General features: G+C 41.7%; 3 protein-coding genes across 3 annotated transcripts; all 3 read right to left on the minus strand.

The window, feature by feature from the left end:
• Positions 1–5,698: 5,698 nt before the first annotated feature.
• Positions 5,699–10,311, minus strand: LOC128752269 (oocyte zinc finger protein XlCOF20-like). Its single transcript, XM_053853327.1, has 2 exons — positions 10,177–10,311; positions 5,699–7,857 (listed from the first exon to the last, which is right to left on the minus strand). Exons 1-2 carry the CDS (start codon positions 10,193–10,195, stop codon positions 6,599–6,601), a joined length of 1,278 nt encoding a protein of 425 aa, XP_053709302.1. The 5' UTR covers positions 10,196–10,311; the 3' UTR covers positions 5,699–6,598.
• A 3,608-nt stretch (positions 10,312–13,919) lies between these two features.
• Positions 13,920–16,387, minus strand: LOC128752284 (gastrula zinc finger protein XlCGF17.1-like). Its single transcript, XM_053853348.1, has 2 exons — positions 16,189–16,387; positions 13,920–15,100 (listed from the first exon to the last, which is right to left on the minus strand). The coding sequence occupies exons 1-2, from the start codon at positions 16,205–16,207 to the stop codon at positions 14,055–14,057; spliced, it is 1,065 nt and encodes a 354-aa protein (XP_053709323.1). The 5' UTR covers positions 16,208–16,387; the 3' UTR covers positions 13,920–14,054.
• A 1,788-nt stretch (positions 16,388–18,175) lies between these two features.
• LOC128752292 (oocyte zinc finger protein XlCOF20-like) lies at positions 18,176–19,216 on the minus strand. Its single transcript, XM_053853359.1, has one exon. The coding sequence runs from the start codon at positions 19,101–19,103 to the stop codon at positions 18,570–18,572; it is 534 nt and encodes a 177-aa protein (XP_053709334.1). The 5' UTR covers positions 19,104–19,216; the 3' UTR covers positions 18,176–18,569.
• Between the last annotated feature and the right edge of the window lie 928 nt (positions 19,217–20,144).

The raw sequence follows: 20,144 nt of genomic DNA on the forward strand, positions 1-20,144 counted from the left end.
GCGAACATTAGAAATCTAAACTTTTGGCTCATTTATGCAAATATGGAAAACCCTCCTGCTTGGCTCGCTATTGAAGCAAACTCTTGTCATCCTACTTCCCTGTCAGCTATCCTTAATTCTCGACTTTCATTACACATCCCATTGCATATTAACAATGTCATAGTTTCTTCCTGCCATAAAATTTGGACTCAGTTTAGACGGCACTTTGGATTTCAATCACTATGCACAAGCTTCCCACTGGCATCCAATCATGGTTTCCCCCCCTCTTTAATAGATAGCTCATTCTCAGTTTGGTCTGGATTGGGCTTGAAGACTTTGAGAGATTTGTTTATAGATGGTTTATTTGCATCTTTTCAACAGTTAATTGATAAACATAAATTACATAAGGAGCACTTCTTTTGTTATCTTCAAATTCGAAGCTTTGTGTCCAAATCATTTCCGTGTTTCCCAAATCTCCCAACAGATAGTGATATGATATTGTTTCTGAAACCAGGTATTCCAATAAAGGGAGCAATCTCAGGTTCATATACAACAATATACTCAATTCAAAATGACTCCACACACTTAAAAACGATATGGGAGACTGATCTAGGTGAACAAATTGATGATCAGAGTTGGTCAGAGATCCTGCGTAGAACTCATAAATCATCAATATGTGCAAGATTTGGGTTAATTCAGTGCAAAGTACTGCACCGTTGTCATTATACAAAAGCACGTCAAAAATGTTTGAAGGTGTTTCCACATCATGTGACCTATGCCAACAATCCCCTGCTAATTATATCCATATGATGTGGCTTTGCCCAGCACTTAATACATACTGGTCTGAAATCCTCAAATTATTGTCTTTGATTTTTGATAAGAGACTCACCCCAAATCCTTTCACAGCTTTGTTTGGTGTCACCAGTTTACTAAACCTATCATCAAATAAAAAGGATGCAATAGCATTTGCAACGTTACTGGCCAGAAGAAGAATATTGCTTCACTGGAAATGTTCATCTCCACCCGCTCATACACTGTGGATCAATGATGTGTTATACTTTCTAAAATTAGAAAAACTTAGACTTCATCTGGCAGGAATATCCTATAAATTTGAAAACATTTGGAAGCCCTTACTAACATACATGAAAGAATCATCACTAAACTTAACTTGACTTTGACAAATGTTATTTTATTTTTGCCCTTGGCCTTATTTTTTGCTTATCTCTGCTTTGGACTGCTGATTGTCTGACAGTCGTTGTGGTTTGGACCATTCATTTTCTATGATCGCGATCGTTGTGGGGCATGCTCCTGGGGTGGGGAATTGGTTCTTTTCCTTTCTATTTTTTTTTATTTGTATTTTTTATTTTTATTCTTCTTTTTGTATATGTAGGTGACTATATAGGTGTGTTGTGATTTCAATTTGGCTTAATGTTTTGTGTCTTTTTTGTCTGATTGTACTGTTATAGGGAAAAAAAACAATAAATAGAGTTTGAAAAAAAAAAAAAAAAAAAAAAGAAGACAAAGTAAAGAAGGATGGCGTAGTTTCAACCACCACCACATCTGAGTCTGCAGGGCAATCTGGCTGGAAACTAGAGAAGCTAGATTCAGCGCTTCGATCTGTTCTGCACAGCCACTGGATTCGTGGGAAAGCCAGAGAAGGTGCAGTGTGCGACTTTTTCACATGTTGCGGGTGACGAAGCAATATACGTTTGAGACACTTTCGAATTCGAGGACGAGCCACGAAAAAAATTGCCGTACATCAGACATATTGTAATGGTTACGATGTGTGTGTGTTGGGGGTCTCGCGAGAGTGGTGAGGTGCGGGGCTTTTGGTTCGAGTTCCGGGTGAAAGGTGGTGCGTGTGTCTTGAGTTTTGGGAGCGGGAAGCAACGTCACGTTAAAATAAAGAAGCATATAATTCTCATCCGTCTCGTCCCTGAATCCTCCGGACATTACAATTTGTTTTTCACAAGGTCACAGAAACCGTCCGAGACAATAGATACATATGTGACGGATGTGGTCAGCTTCACGATTCTTTCCTCAGGGACAGAGTTGTGTGTGGAATAACCAATGATCAAGTCAGAGGCAGACTGTTGAGAGCAGCAGATCTGACTCTGGAGAAAGCGGTGAGCATTTGTCGAGCTCGTGAAATAACGTCGAGCCAAGTCAAAGCACTCACGGAAGAATCAGAGGTTAACAAAGTTAAAAAAAGAATAAAAACAAACGTCCATGGAAAAGCTGGCAGCCAAAAGAACGCAGAATCCAACAGATGTGGATATGTGCATGAAACAGACAAGTGTCCAGCAATGGGTCAAGTTTGCAAATTATGTAAACAAAAAAAACAAAACATTTTGCAAAAATGTGCAAACCTCCGAATCGACAAAGCGGAAAGAAAGTGCACATTGTTGAAAACAATCACCAAGAAGACATGTTCGCGGGTACCGTTCAAGTGTATCAAGAAAACCACATCAAAGTCATGGACACTGAAGAGGCAAATAAAGAAAGATGGACAGAAAACTTGACAATAAATAATACATGTGTGAAATTCAAACACGAAACAGGAGCTGACTGCAACACTATGTCGATGAAAACATATGAATCTTTGAATCTAAAAGGACACCTCAGGGCGACTAACAGCAAACAGGTGACTTTCTCTGAAGAATAACACAGCTGGTCATGTGAATACAAAGGAAAGAAGCACAGTATTGAGTTTGAGATAACTAAGGAGGTGTACCAGCCATCGTGGGTGCTTCTACCTGCCAGAAGCTTGGCAAGATAAAGAAGGTTCATGAACTTGGAAGAGAGAGTATCTGTCTCAAGGATTACGAAGATCTTTTGAAGGTTTGGGCTGCTTACCTGGCAAGTACCATATCGAAATAGACTCAACAGTAAAACCTGTGGTTCATGCTCCCAGAAAGATCCCAGTAGATGTCAGGGAGAGAGTCATTGAGGAGCTTCACCACATGGAAAAAATGGGCATCATCGAGAGACAGACAGAACCAACAGAGAGGGTCAACAGCATGCTGACTGTTGTGACACCAAATAAAATTCCAATCTGCATGGACCCGAAAGATTTGAATTGAAAAAAAGGGAACAGTATCCATCACATGCAGTGGAAGGAGTTGTATCTAGAATGCAAAGTGATAAATACTTGTCAGTTCTGTATGCAAATCGAGGAATTTAGCAAATAAAACTGGATGACCAAAGTACCAAACTATGCACTTTCAACACTCCTATTGGTCGATTACATTCAAGAGAATGCAGTTTGGAATTTCCTCCGCACCAGAAGTGTCCAAAGAGCAGTGGCCCAGATGATTGAAGATCTGGATGATTGTGGTGAACATCACAGATGGTTTGCTGGTCCAGGGAGAAACTAAAGATGAGCATGACAGCAGACTTAAAAAGTTGTTAAACAGAGCAAGAGAATACAACTTAAAGCTGAACAGAGACAAATGCATCAACAGAACCACAGAAATTAAATACAATGGACATGTCAGTCTCAGTGCTGATGTCTGAAACCGGATGAAGAGAAAGTGAGAGCCGTTACAGAGCTTCCTCCACCACAGTGCAAGACTGAACTGCAAAGGTTCATGGGAATGGTTCAGTATCTGGCCAAGTTTATTGTCAGTGCCCCTTTAAGACTGCTGCTAGAGGGAGATATAGAGTGGCACAGGGAAGAGACTCAGCAGAAAAGTTGTGAGAAACTTAAGCTGCTTGTCACCAATGCACCGACACTGAAGTTTTTAGATGTGAGCCAACAGGTGATATTGTCGGTCAGTGCAGAAGGAATTGGGGACGTGTTGTTGCAGCAAGAACAACCTGTGGCATATGGTTCTAGAGCCCTCACTGACTGACAGCGAAGGTACGCTCAAATAGAAAAAGAACGACTTGCAATTATGTATAGATGTGAAAAGTTACATCAATTTGGGAGCTAAACGTATTGTTCCAAATCAGTTGAGACAAAAAATGCTGAAAAAATACACCAGTCACATTTGGAATAGTGAAGTGCAAAGAAAGGGCCAGAGTCGTTTTGTTTTGGCAAAGCATGGGACGTCAAATAGAGGAGTTGGTCTCTAAGTGAGCTACCTGTAATGAAAACAGAAAGTGGAACTCAAGAGAACCACTGACTTCACATCCTATACCACAAAGACACTGGGAAAAAGTAGGAACGGACCTTTTCCATCATGAAGGTTCTGACTTTCTCCGATGTGTTGATTATTTCTCAAAATTCCCTGAAGTCATGAAGTTAACTAACACAATGACAATGAAAGTGTTGTTGTAGCCTTATAGTCATTATTTACAAGACATGGTATTCCAGACTGTGTTGTTTCAGATAATGGACCCCAATATTCATGAGCTGAGTTAAAGTGCTTTGCAGAAAATTGAGACGTTTGAGGAGCAGAACCCCGATTGTATGGATGTTAGTCTGTTGTGTTAACTTCAATTAAAGTACTGATTCAACGAAGAGCCTTGTCGTCCTGCCTCTTCGGAAGGCTGATATTACACTTTATTCCTATTGAGCAGTACCGAAAATGGATTCGGATTTAGATTTAGTTTGAAGTTTACATATATCTCTAATGTCACAGAATGTGAGAAGGGTACAGTTCCATGTGTCCTGCTGGGTGTCGACATTGCACCGTGTGTACATCATTATTCCTGATGCCTATCGATGAAGCCTGAAGCCTGTGGAAATTATATTGTTGGATGATTGAAGGGTTTAGGCATTGTTATCATATAGAGACCTCACATATTTAATAACTAGATTTTAAAGGGTGATTTTTTTCCCCCATTGTGTCACCATTACTGCCATCATTACTGCCATAGCTGTGTGTAACTAATAATGGAGACTGAGCTCAGATCTTTCTAACTGAACGTACGTCTCTTCATCACCTTCCTGTATCTTGATCGATACTCCATCCAACTGCAGTGCCCTAATTGTTGTGGATTTTTTGAGGACATTAAAGACCTTGACGAAAGAAATGTCTTTCATCTTGGGATTATTTTGAAAAAAGAATGCGAGTGCAGGGAAACAACCTGACTGACTCCTCCCCACTACCACCAGCTCGCCCCGGAGACACTCTGGAGGTCCCATTGAGGAACAATGTGACACACAAGAGACCAAATCCTGTGAGCTCCCTGCAGAAAACGGTTAACCAATGGGTGACTGCTTGCAGAGGATTGACCAAAACCAACATGACCACCGATCAAAGCTGACACCGGACACAAGGAGGGAGAAAAAATCCTGTGACCTACACAAAACCTCAAATACGAGCCAACATGACACATAAGCCCTGCCCTGAATGGCACTCGAGAGTGCCGTACATGTGCAAAGCCAAAGTGGCCAAGCTGAACCTTTCAGCATCCAAGCAAGAGGACGACGACTGAGAACCGGATGGGAGAAAAACAGGTCCACCAACCGCATGTCACATCTGCGTTCTAATGGTTGCTGAAAACTCCCACATGTCCTGGAAAGCACTCCCTCATGACATCTGATCCACCTCCAGAGTCCTGTCCGCCCAAAGGAGAATCGAGGCTGCCACTTGATACAACTGAGGAGGTGGTCAGAGACGGAGTGAGAGCCATTACCGTGTTTAAACCTTGATCTCCTGGTGTGTCATTTTAAGAATGGTTCAGATCACACAAACATGTGTTACACGATGTATCTAATGAAGAATTAGACAAGTCTGAATAAGAGAGGTTTTCTTTATTGCATATTTTCCACACACTCCATCGCAATCTCACTGAATCAGAGAAGCTCATGTGACATAACTCGCACAGCTCCATCTAGACACGCAAACTTGGCTTACATTGATTCGAAAACACTGCAATACATGGATGGACAACGGAAACAACATTCAATATTGACCTGAAAAAAAGAACAAGACATGAGACGGGCACTGAGCGTCTTTCCCCCTCCAAGACTGAACAAGAAAGAGGAAGATCATAAAGCAACCAGTCGCCGGCAATCCCGGCCGTAGTCCAAACCTCAGTGCTGTGTGTGACGTCACACTGCCACCTCCAGGCTGCCCACAGCCACCGAAACAGTTGTCAGAACAGCAGCCGTGTTTCGATTTTGCACCCATCCACAACCATTTATATTTAAAAATACATAAATTGCACCATTCTGAATGCACAGTGGGGCATCACAAATAGGACTTAGATTTCTATCCTTTACGGAGGATTAGTTGTTGGAACTCTCTCCTTGTAGCAAAAAGGTTGAGGGTTCAAATGGTGGCCTTTCTGCATAGTGCCTGCATGTTATCCATGTGTGCGCATGGGTTTTCTCCAGTTTCTTCCCACAGGGTGACGGTGGCCATGCCCATGAGCAGATGGAAGAATAAGCATGTGCTTGTCATGTAGCTCTCCGTTGTGGATTTTTTCTGAGTACAATAATTGGAATACTTGGAATTATTTTTGCAAAGAGAATGAGAGCAGAGGGAAGACTCAAGAATTCTACAATTGCCTGTTTTTCACTGATATGACATCACTTCACAAATACATTGGCTGACTGGATATTAGTTGACGAAAAAAAAGGTTTTCTCCAGTGTATCTTCATATGGGCCCTCAGATAACTTTTATCTGAAAATTATTTTCCACACTAGGAGCAGACAAAAGGTTTTTAACCTGTGTGAATATTCTTGTGTTTCTCTCGGTTGCGGCTACCTGTAAAATATTTACCAGAATGGGAGCAGATGAAAGGTTTTTGACCAGTGTGAGTTCTCATGTGTCTCGACAGGGTAGAATTCTGTGAAAAACATTTACCACATCTAGAGCAGACATAAGGTTTTTCACCAGTGTGAACTCTCATGTGATACTTTAGTCCGTTGGCCTCTGAAAAACATTTTCCACACTGGGAGCAGATGAAAGGTTTTTCACCAGTGTGAACTCTCATGTGCATCTTCAGTCTGCTGCTCACTGGAAAACATTTACCACACTGGGAGCAGACGAAAGGTTTATCATCAGAGTGAGTCTTCACATGAATCGACAGGGTAGAATTCTGTCGAAAACATTTACCACATCTGGAGCAGATGTAAGGTTTTTCACCAGTGTGAACTCTCATGTGATACTTTAGTCCGTTGGCCTCTGAAAACCCTTTTCCACACAGGGAGCAGATGAAAGGTTTTTCACCAGTGTGAACTCTCATGTGAATCTTCAGTCTGCTGCTCACTGAATAACATTTACCACACTGGGAGCAGATGAAAGGTTTTTCACCAGTGTGCACTCTCATGTGAATCTTCAGTCTGCTGCTCACTGAATAACATTTACCACACTGGGAGCAGATGAAAGGTTTTTCTCCAGTATGAACTCTCATGTGAATCTTCAGTCTGCTGCTCTCTGAATAACATTTACCACACTGGGAGCAGATGAAAGGTTTTTCACCAGTGTGAGTTGTCATGTGTTTCTTTAGGCCGCTGTTGAGTGAAAAACCTTTTCCACACTGGGAGCAGTTGAAAGCTTTTTCTCCTGTATGAACTCTCATGTGATACTTTAGATAGCAGCTGGATGAAAATCCTTTTCCACACTGGGAGCAGATGAAAGGTTTTTCACCAGTGTGAATTCTCATGTGGTTCAACAGTTTCTTTCTTGTTTCAAAAGGGTTCCCACAAAGCAAACAAGTCAGAGATCCACCACAGGATTTCTTGCAATCTGTCAATTTATCTTTCGAGATGCATTTCTTCCCACATGTCGAGTCGATCGGTGATTTGTGATCAGTATCATCTGGCTCCTCTTTGACATCAACGTTTGGATTCTCAACAGAGATGGAATCTGACCGAGTGTTATTGGTCTCTCTCCAGTCCTCACTGTCATCAGTGTCAGACTCGGAACACATCTGGTGGACAGGGTGGAGAGGTGCATCCAAGTTGCCAGCTGGTTCTGCTTTAAGTGGACAAAGCACATGATGAGGGCGATCATTTAGAATCAATAGCCATAATGAAACAATATTTTCCGACATAATCTCATCATACAGAGGAGCGCAAATTGTACAAATATCTGCGAAATATACGCATGGAAAATGCACGTCTGATGTGCAGGGACCTTAACACTACTGTCATTCATGTAAACGCAGTTGTATCATCTAATACATCATTTCATAGCCCAACAGCTTCATGTAGTCCATCCAGATCATATGAGCCAATCTCTCTCTCTCTCTCTCTCACACACACACACACACACACACACACACACACACACACACACACACACACACACACACACACACACACACACACACACACACACACACACACACACACACACACACACACACACACACACACACACACACACACACACACACACACACACACACGACGGCCAAGATATTCCCGGTGTCCGTGTCTGCAGTTTGAGCAGGCTGTGACCTTTCCCATACTCTGATGCTCCGATGCCACAGGAAGTCAAAACTGCTGCATCATTCTGCTTCAGAGCAGCAAAGTACTACTACTACAACTACTCTCTGAATAAACTGCAGTATCTTGGAAACCGTAGCAGATAGCGAAAACATTTTCTGTCATCTGTACCTGAGCTGAATTTCATGTGTCTACAGAGGCCTGGTCCAGCTCCGTTTAAAAACAATTTAAAAACATTTACGATATTAACAACACAAAAGCAACGATTACAAATCTTGTCCAAATCACTGTGTCATTCATTAATAAGTGAAATGTCATATTTTTGTTGCGCAGGAGTGAAATTATAGTGATAACATTATTTATCCGATTAATCAATTAATAAAAAAAACACAGTAGACGCTTATCACTCAATTACTTAGTTAAGTATTTGATAGCTGTCATTCATTCTCAGTGATATTGAGTATTTATAGTTTCTCTTATTTTCAGCAAATCATTGCAGACATGGAGTGGATACATTTACATTTAAATGTATTTACACCATACAACACCATTGTGTGATCCTGAGCAAGCGGAGCTAGCAACTAGCATTCTTAGTAGTGATCCCCATTGTTGGACTTCTGATCTGATACTTGATACTCCCGATACTTGAATTTGGATTTCTGCCGATGCCAATATACTGTACCTCCAATCCAACACTATAGAAGGCAACTCGAGGTGAGTGTAAGACCACAGAAGGAATCAAGAAAACATGAAATCCTGAGAACTGTAAAAACATTATCCTGGAAACAGATTTGCAACTCTGATGGTTTCACATCAGCATTTGATATTTATTAAATCCAAAGTGAATGGATACAAGATGATGCTTCATTTGATCAGCAAAACATCATATACTCTGTCTTGGCACATAAATAAATCCATTTTCCGAATGACAAGTAACATCTGAACATCGATGCACACGCTGTGTTTGCGAATCAATAACATCCAATGTGCTGTTTGTTCATGCTGCAACTGTTTTGTGCTCCTGTTCTGTTTTGTAAGTGAACACTACAGACCCACTTCTGCATTCTGCTCAACGCTTGCATGCTAAATGGCGACATGTTTTCAGTTGAAGTCTCAGAACGCTGCTCTGCGAGCTCACTGCAAACTGTAGAATGGACTCCCTTCGTGTCTTGCCTCTCACCAATGTACAAGAATTCCATTCCACCGTTTGCAGTGAACTCGCAGAGCAGCTGATGGTGGAGAGATTTCAGCTGAAAACATGAAGCTCCTGACACTTGATTCAGCTCTTGGATCAGTCATCATCTCTGCAATTTCAGATCCCTCAAAAACATGTTATCGGAGGCGATACTGGATCGGATCACTCTAATCCCCAATTCTAAATATTGCATGATTATCACTGATGTGGCCCTGCTGTCTGACAATCATTTGAACTTCAGGGTAAAAGCTTGATTATTTACTTAGTTCAGTATTGTTCGTTTGTCTTTGTTTTTTTTCTGTTTGTGTTTCAAATTGAAACAATCAGAAAAAGGACACCACTTCGTCATTTTTTTGTTGTGTAGCTGTGATATAATCTAATCACAAGTGTGCAAGTCTCAAGTCTCAGGGGAAGGGGACGGGTCGCGGGGCCCGGAAGAAAATTGGTTCGCGTCCCTCTAGGGTTTGGGCCAGCTCTGCTCTAATCCATTTACGGACTGTTTTCACCTTCGCTGCGTTTGAGAATTACAATAAAGATTGATATATATTCTGATACTTCCTGTCCATATTCATTTGCTGGCATGGAAGTCAATGACAAACCTCCAAAAGTCCTAACAAAGATAGAAATGCGAGTGTCTGTGTGTGTGTGTACCTGCTCTCTCGGTCTCCATCTGCCGCAAGATTGTTTCTTTTCTTTCAACTTCAGCAGTCAAGACGTTATTATCCACCAACGGAGAACAAAAGAACGCGAAGCTCCTTCAGCGTTCTGAGAGAAGAAAATGGCAGAGAGGGCGGGGCCTGTGTTTTCTACGGCGGCCCAGAGGGGGAAAATCCGCCCAAGTATCGCTTTAAAAAAATCTCACACCTGGTCCGTCATCGAGCGCAGCCATTATTGTTTTCACATGTCCGGCGCTGCGTCACGTGACCAGTGCGGGCTTCACGTCCTCCACAGAAGCTTGTAATGCGTGTTAGAAGAAAGAAAAAAATAACTGTTAAATTACACGCGTCAAGAAAAGCTCACTTGAAAAGCCAAAGGACTTTGCCCAAATTTAGGAACCAGAGAGGAGAATGGATCTCATTTGAAATATAGCAGAATCATGATTTAAAGGGGATTAAATAGTGAAAAAATAGCTGACATCACAAATGCAGCAAACATAAAATATGATCTTCTAAGTCACTCATTATTGCAGTCGCCAGCTGTTTCTAATTTATTCAATGTGGATTTTTTGTGTGTGATATTACCAGAAACATCAGAAATGAAAGTGCAACAGGAATCACCTATCACGTGACATTAAACCTCCCTGAGAGGCAAGTACTTCGATGTTACGTTAGCATGTTGCGAGAAGCTACTATGAATTGAGTCATAGCTGAGAAACCAGCAGGCACTAAAGCAGTTAAATTCTTGAGTCTGATGTGTAGCTTATCAGTGTTGTGAGCGTTCTTCACTGCTCCCCACCTGGGAAGGAATCCTGTCGAGAATTTAGATGCTGCGGAGGTCATGAGTCACTTTGAATTGTGATGACCATTAGTCTGAGGATGGCGGAAGTGTGGATAATAAAGATGTAGTGTCTACTAGGTCAGAGATAACAGTTAAAGATGGACCTAAACGTACCAGTGACCTGATGCCACTCCATCTGTGGGGAAGAACCTGATATAAGCTACTCCCGCAGGTGGAGGAAGTGATTGTGAAACAGACCAACCATTTCAGTTTTCAGTGGAATTTGTCAGAGACAGCAAAGAGCAGTACCATTCAATGTCAGTTAGAGCAGGGGTTCTTCACCTTTTTGATCTCGGGGCCCACTTTTTCAGAACAAACCGTCTGGGGCCCATCCAAGGAATAGAACTGATTCATTACTGTCAGTGCTGATTTCTGATTTGAGAATTACTGATTTCATTTGTGTTCAATAACCATACATGTAAACAAACCGAAACCCTGTGAAATGACATGAAACTATGTATGTATGTATGTATTTGTCATGGAAACGTCCCACCAGCAGCAGAACCAGGTGCAAGTCATGTTCATCATCATCATCAAATTTACTGAAGAAAAAAGAATAAAAAAATACCTTTGAAGCAAACTGTTGAGAGGATTGGAAAAATTGTACATCATGATTAAAATTCTGAATAAAATAAATTAAGTCTAAATATCATAAAATATTTTCATTTTCATAAGCTCTTAGAGCGTCAGTCTGAGAGAGGGTGGGGGGATTGAGGACTGTTGTCATCATGCCGTCGTCCTCTGGATGGATTTCCATGTCCACGACCCTTTGGTTTATCACACGCAACACAGGTTGAAGTTCGCGTCATCATCCTGGAATGTCCATTTTCAGAATCGTTTCAAACATAGCCTGATCACCAGTATATGTTTGTGGCTTTCCTTGCCCTGAGTGCGCCACATACTCTTCCTTCAGGTGATAGAAGTACTGAGTGACAGTTCCATCTGGCTTTTGGGAGCAAGCTTTAATTTTGCCATGATCATATCTGACTTGGAAGACGCGCCGTATGGCGTTGCAGATGGTTGTGACCCACTGTTCCCAGGGATTGACTCTGTTCCAGTCGACATTGCTCTGAGATTTTCAGAACCTCTAATGGTGACCTCGTTGGCGATGAGAATGAAGCCTTCTGTTTTCAAGTGGGTGTTTAGAAGGCTGTGCAATTCGGGCCTTGTTGGACGCCAGGCCCTGCAAAATGCCATCACAGTGTCTGCGAGTGCATTACCTGCATGTTCTGGAGAACGCCACCCCTTGACTGCTTCATGCACTTCCGCCTCCATTTGGCGGAGCATCAGGACAGGTCTGCCATCGACACCAGGATACTCAATCATGGGCATCTGAGTGTTTGAAACGTCAATGGTCTTACTTGTATGAGGTGCTGGGAGGTGTGCTGCCTCCTGAAGAGCCTTCGGGTGAGAAGTTCCATCGTGGGCTCAGCTTAGGAATCGGTGACGTGTTGATGTTGAGGCGGCAGTGAGGACAGGTGGTTTGGCGTCATCTTGCGGTGATTCTTGGTGTTGCTCTGTCCTTGATCTTGTCACCACTCGTGCAGAGATGTCTTGTTGGGGTGGGATTGGAGGAGGTCCTTGAATTGGGGGTTGGATAGCAATCGGTGGAGCGATTGGCAATGGACCTGGAACCTGGTGTCTTTTGCATGGCAGAGGCACCCAGTCATCATCTCTCTGATGTGTGATTTGACTTAGACTCGAATAAAGACCAGAGAAACATGAATCAGTTTGCAGTCCCTCACACTTTCCCTGCTTTTCCTCACATTCCTCATGCTTTTTTCACTACACTGGGCCTCTTCCATTTCCACTTCCAACATTTTAAAACATTTCTGGTGTTTTTCAAACTCACACTCTCCATTTCAATGTTATTTTGTTTTTCTCATGTTCTCAACTTTTTCATTCAGTCTGTTTCTCAACATTCGCAATTCATTCACACTCAATGTACTGTTCCCAAGAAGAAACCCAAGATGATTCCCCACTCACACACACACACTCCAAACATTCATCCCCGCATTTGTCTTTTCATACATGGAGCTGTTCACTTTGGCTCCTCCATTAGACTTGTATACTGTTTTTACCCATTCTTTTTCATTCAACAGCAGCGGTGTTTGGATTTTACCCCAACGTTTTTATTTAAAAATACATAAGCTGCACCATTCTGAATGCATAGTGGGGCATCACACAGAGGACAAGGATTTCCATCCTTAACGGAGGCCTAGTTGTTAGCACTCTCTCTTTGTAGCAAGAAGATTGAGGGTTCAATTCCTGGGTTGGCTCAATGGCCTGCATGGAGTTTGCATGTTATTCCCGTGTGTTTTGTCCAGTTTCCTCCCACAGGGTGACTGTGGCCACACCCACGAGCAGATGGAAGAAGTGTGTGGCCAACTCATGGGACTCATCAAAATATGGTAATTTCATGAGAGATTCATCAATTCACAATTTTCAAAAGGCCTTTATTTTGAAATGACACTTGGGACTTAAATATTTGCTGAGAAATCATTCCACAATCAAGTTTCTCAAAAAAAGAAATTCAAACCATGTCAATTCTCCTGGGAAACAGTGAACGTTTGCCTCAAACGGGTTTAGAAACCAGAACATAAACAAACAGCAAGCAATGATGCCAACATATCAAAACAGTGCAGAGAAGCAATGAAAACCATCGGAGTGGGGGCGTCAGTAGTCGGCGGTAAAAGACCAAGTCTGTCCCACTTTTTACCAAACACATTAGATGTTTTGTACTGCTTGACGCTTCTCTCAATAGTCGGCGCTTCCACAACAACGTGGTTGGAATAAAACCAAATCCTTGTGTTACCTGAGCCTGACCTTCTTCCTCAAAAACCGTTGACAAATCCCTCATTATTGGTGGTTGTTGTTGTCGCTAATTCCACCCTTTCAGTGCACAGCACGCCGGTGTTTGGTACCTCCGGTGATGTCACAAGATGGCGACGGCATTTGACTCACTGATGAGGACCTTGTCAGAATAACACTGTATTTTATGATATTACATGGTGGAAGTTTCATGTGTTTCTCTAAGTTGAGGCTACCTGAAAAGCCTTTTCCACACTGGGAGCAGATGAAAGGTTTTCACTAGTGTGAACTCTCATGTGATACTTTAGTCTGTTGATCTCTGAATAACATTTACCACACTGGGAGCAGATGAAAGGTTTTTCACCAGTGTGAACTGGGATGTGTTTCTTTAGTTTGGTGCTCTCTGAAAAGCATTTACCACACTGGGAGCAGATATATGGTTTTTCACCAGTGTGAGTTCTCATGTGTCTCTTTAGACTACTGTTGAGTATAAAATCTTTTCCACACTGGGAGCAGATGAAAGGTTTTTCACCAGTGTGAACTCTCATGTGATACTGTAGTCCGTTGCTCTGTGCATAACATCTACCACACTGGGAGCAGATAAAAGGTTTTTCACCAGTGTGAGCTCTCATGTGATACTTAAGTCTGTGGCTCTCTGAAAAACATTTACCACATTGGGAGCAGAAGAAAGGTTTTTCACCAGTGTGTACTCTCATGTGTCTCACTAGTCTGCTGCTCTCTGAATAACATACACCACACTGGGAGCAGAAGAAAGGTTTTTCACCAGTGTGAGTTCTCATGTGTTTCTTTAGGCTGCAGTTAAGTGTAAAACCTTTTCCACATTTGGAGCAGTTGAAAGGTTTTTCACCAGTGTGAACTCTCATGTGATTCTTTAGTTGGTTGCGGTGTGAACAACATTTACCACACTGAGAGCAGATGAAAGGTTTTTCACCAGCGTGAATTTTCATGTGGCTCAACAGTTTCCTTCTCGTTTCAAAATGGTTCCCACAAAGCAAACAAGTCGGAGGTCCACTGCAATCTGTCCATTTAGCTTTCAAGGTGCATTTCTTCCCGCATGTCGAGTAGATCAGTAATTTGTGATCAGCATCATCTGGCTCCTCATTGACATCAACATTTGGATTCTCAACAGAGATGGAATCTGACCGAGTGTTACTGGTCTCTCTCCAGTCCTCACTGTCATCAGTGTCAGACTCGGAACACATCTGGTGGGCAGGGTGGAGAGGTGCATCCGAGTCGCCAGCTGGTTCTGTTTTAAGTGGACAAAGCACATGATTAGGGCGATCATTTAGAATCAATAGTCATAATGAAATAATATTTTCCTCTATAATCTCATCATACCGAGGAGTTATAATCCTCATATCTGCAAGCACATGATAATTTACAATCTCTCTGGCTAAAACAATTACTCCAATAATTCAAGTACTCGACAGCTTTGAGTAATCGTGAATTAAATTTTAAATTAAGGAAATCCGCACACTCTGCTTTTTATATCAGAGAACTCATCGACATGAGAGGACATGAAGGCAGAAATTCATTGTTTGTATATGAACGATCAAACAGTCAGTGTCTGACTTCAGTCAAGGACCAGTTAATTCTTAATTCTTCTTTCCTGAGGATGGACTCTCTTGGTCTCATACCTCTCACCAATGTACAAGAAACCCATACCACAGTTTGCAGTGAACTGGCAGAGCAGCTGATGGTGATAAAATTTCAGCTGAAAACATGAAGCTCCCGACTCTTGACTCAGCTCTTGGATTGGTCATCATCTCGCCAATTCCGGATCCCTCAAAAACATGGAGCGTGATACTGGATCAGACTGCTCCCATCCCCAATTGTAAATACTGTCTGATTACCACTGACGTGGCACGGCTTTCTGACAATCATTGGAACTTCGGAGTAAAAACATGATTATTTACTTTTAGGTTTAGTATCGTTTGTTTGTATTTGTTTGGTTTTTTTTTGCTAAAACTATTTGAAAAAGGATACCAGTTAGTATTAATAAGTGAAATGTGATTTTTTTGTTGTATAGCTGTGATATAATCACGTGCACAAGTCTCAGTCTTCACTGTGTTTGAGAACTACAATAAAGATTGTTCTATTTCCTGATACTTTCTGGTCATATTCATTTGCTGGTGAACCGTGGGAAGAAATACTTCAGAAAAATAAAAATATTTCTTAGGTGCAAGTCAAAAGGGGCGTTGTTGGTCATAGCTGATGGTGCGTGTGTGTGTGAGGTCCGGGTGAGGACGAGAACTGGTTGAATGACTGAATGACAAACCTCCAAAAGTCCTAACAAGGACAGAAATACGAGAATGTGTGCGCGCGTGTGTGTACCTGCTCTCTCGGTCTCCATCTGCCGCAGGATTGTTTTCCGGCCCGTCTGTCGCTTATAGCCACTGAATATGACGTGAAACCTCGGTAGCAGATGATCGTCGGCAGCTGCTATGAGCCGCTGCTTGAAGGAATCTTTCAACTTCAGCAGTCACGACGTTTTTATCCACCAACGTAGAACAAAGGAACGCGAAGCTGCTTCAGTGTTCTGAGAGAGGAAAATGGCGGAGAGGGCGGGGCCTGTGTTTTCTTCGGTGGACACCTTCCATCAATCAAGCGGATTCTCAACAGAATCTGACTGAGTGGTTCTCTCTCGTCCTCACTGCCATCAGTGTCAGATTCGGAACACAGTGACATCTAGTGGTCAGGATGGACTTCAGATGGATGTTTTAAGCAGAGGAAAGTACATGATTAGAGTGATCATTGAGAATCAATATCATAAAATATTTTCCTTGATAATCTCATCATATTGAGGAGTTAAAATAGACAAAACAATTCTCCTAGTTGCCCGTTGACAATATATATATTTAGACGATGGATGGCAACTAGTCAGAAGTTCGGAGCATCATTTACATGTGTCTCTTTCATCGTTGCTGCAGCGTCTGAGTACATCAGTAACATGTAACAACTCAACAGTATACACACATATACTGAAACTGAACTCACAGAGTCAGCCAGAATGGAACATAAAAGTATATGATTCCCGCCATACACCTTAACATGAAATGTGCCGTTAAAACATTGCTTGCTGCACAGAAAACCAATGCAAAAACAACAATATTGCACTATTCAACATAAATGCTTAATGTTCACCGACGAGGGGGATGTAAAAATGTTGAACAGACGATGGATGGCAACTAGTCAGAAGTTCAGAGCACCATGTGTCTCCTTCGTAGTTGCTGCAGTGTCTGAGTGAGGTGGAAAATTACTGTTTGAAACATGTGAAGGCGATAGTTAACCTGAGCAAGAATGCATTGTGAAATAGGATGGGGTAAATGAGTATTCAAGGGTTCTTCTTCAAGGCAATGTTATCATAAGTTGGACTTTTGGTCTTCACTATACTCATGAATTAACTTAATAACTTAATTTCCTCTGACCATTCAGTGTCTCTCCTATTTCCTTTGACCAGTCACTTGTATTGATTTGGAGCAGTGGGTTGTGTGAAACTTAGAACTGTAACAGGGGAGGAGTGAACATGTATAAAAAGGATGGAAAGGTGTTCTTTGTCTTCCATTGTACCTCTGTGTGCTACTCGGTGAAGACCCAGTGATGCCTTAAATAAAACTCTGTTTGGAGACTAGTCTGATTCAACGTTTGTCATTTAAAATTTCCAGAACATGAGTACCCCGCCTCTCCAGTAACAACAACAACTGCCTTAAAGAGACAGCAGCATGAAAATCTACACTACTAGAGTCCGATTTTATTTATACAGTAATGAACTCCAAATGAAACAAAACCATGAATGACAGCTGGATTAGTAAAGGTCTTGAAGAGAGAATAGAGTTTGATGAAGGAATAATATTGTAAGAACAATGAGAGTACAGGGAATTGAGTTGACACTTGCAAGACTTCAACAATTACCTCTACTCAAATGGTTGTTTTTCTCTGTTATGACATGTCTTCAACCAGGTGCAGGTGTCAGTGAAATATTCAATATGCAACCTACTTCACAGCGGTCCGGTCATATTTAAGGCCTTCAGGGTCTTGGGTTCATCACGTAGTTGTGTAGTAATATCAAACTACACTGAGGACAGTCAGTGTGCATTTTCACAACAACCAAATAATTTAATGGGCAACCCAAGTTTAAGTCTAGAGCAGAGGCATAGCAGCCAACTCATGGGATTCTCCAGGAATTCATACAAGTGATTCATCAATACACAATATGAAAAAGGCCTTTATTTTGAAATGACACGTCAAATTCCAATGTCCAATGAGAACCAGATATCATTTTGCAATTAAGTTTCTTTATCGAAGCAAACAAACAGTCAGATCATGCCGCCACTTACAGGAACTCAAACCATGTTAATTCTCCTTGCAAACAGTGGACACGGGTCATTAGTCCAGCCGATTGACATCAGGCTGATTGCTCAAATCTGTTTTGCTGCTCTTTTGGATTCATATGCCCTGAAAGTTTGGCACAAACGTTTGATACTTCATTGATACTTACTTCATATAAAGTGTGCATTACTTAGTTCTGTGTGAATGAATTTTAAAAAGTGGATTTCATTTGCTCGATTCATTTAGAATGTATTTTGTGGTAGTATACAAAAATCGACAGAATTTTGGAGTACACACGGAATGAAAAGTTCTTCTCCAGAGTGAATCTTCATATGCCTCATCAGGTTACTTTTCTCCAAAAAACATTTTCCACACTGGCAGCAGACTTAAGGTTTTTCACCAGTGTGAATGCTCATGTGTCTCTTCAAGTTACCTCTTACTGAAAAACGTATTCCACACTGGGAGCAAACGTAAGGTTTTTCACCAGTGTGCACTCTCATGTGTTTCTTTAGGTTGCCGCTCTCTGAAAAACCTTTTCCACATTGGGAGCATATGAAAGGCTTTTCACCAGTGTGAACTTTCATGTGAGCTTTGAGAATGCCATTCCGTGAAAAACATTTATCACACAGGGAGCAGATAAAAGGTTTTTCCCCAGTGTGAGTTCTCATGTGTTTCTTTAGGCTGCCATTGACTATAAAACCTTTTCCACACTGGGAGCAGATGAAAGGTTTTTCACCAGTGTGCGCTCTCATGTGATACTTAAGTCCATAGCTCTCTGAAAAACATTTACCACACTGGGAGCAGATAAAAGATTTTTCACCGGTGTGAATTGCCATGTGTATCTTTAGGCTGCTGTTGCGTGAAAAACCTTTTCCACACTGGGAGCAGATGAAAGGTTTTTCTCCTGTGTGAATTGTCATGTGGCTCAACAGTTTCCTTCTCGTTTCAAAAGGGTTCCCACAAAGCAAACAAGTCACAGGTCCACCACAGGATTTCTTGCAACCTGTCAATTTAGCTTTTGTGGTGCATTTCTTCCCACATGTCGAGTCAGCATCATCTGGCTCCTCTTTGAATTCAACGTTTGGATTCTCAGCAGAGTGAGAATCTGACTGAGTGTTAATGGTCTCTCTCCAGTCCTCACTGTCATCAGTGTCAGACTCGGAACACATCTGGTGGGCATGGTGGAGAGGTGTATCCAAGTCGCCAGCTGGTTCTGTTTTAAGTGGACAAAGCACATGATTAGGGCGATCATTTAGAATCAATAGCCATAATGAAATAATATTTTCCTCTATAATCTCATCATACCGAGGAGTTATAATCCTCATATCTGCAAGCACATGATAATTTACAATCTCTCTGGCTAAAACAATTCAAGTACTCGACAGCTTTGAGTAATCGTGAATTAAATTTTAAATTAAGGAAATCCGCACACTCTGCTTTTTATATCAGTGAACTCATCGACATGAGAGGACATGAAGGCAGAAATTCATTGTTTGTCGGACAGACTATACCATGCTCTCTCATACACACAACCATACTGTCTTACATGCACTGTCACACAGTCACACACACACACTAGTTAACTCTTTTATATGAACGACCAAACAGTCAATGTCAGTGTCTGACTTCAGTCAGGAACCAGTTAATTCTAATTCTTCTTTCCTGAGGATGGACTCTCTTCATGTCTTGCCTCTCACCAATGTAAAAGAAATCCATTCCACAGTTTGCAGTGAACTGGCAGAGCAGCTGATGGTGAAGAGATTTCAGCTGAAAACATGAAGTTCCTGACTCTTGACTCAGCTCTTGGATTGGTCATCATCTCGGGAATTCCCGATCTCTAATTCACAATAAAGATGTTTTTTGTCATCATGTTGACGTAATTTAATGCCTCTGGAAATGGAATTCTCTCCCCATTCACTGAGTTTCCACATCAATGCTGGACTTCACTGTTGGACTGAAAC

The sequence above is a fragment of the Synchiropus splendidus genome, chromosome 1 (genome assembly GCF_027744825.2).
Source record: "Synchiropus splendidus isolate RoL2022-P1 chromosome 1, RoL_Sspl_1.0, whole genome shotgun sequence".
Lineage (NCBI taxonomy): Eukaryota > Metazoa > Chordata > Actinopteri > Syngnathiformes > Callionymidae > Synchiropus > Synchiropus splendidus.

Bases quoted from the DNA above. Each gene is read 5' to 3' on its own strand.
- LOC128752292 (XM_053853359.1), bottom strand. From the start codon at position 19,103: ATGACAATTCACACAGGAGAAAAACCTTTCATCTGCTCCCAGTGTGGA.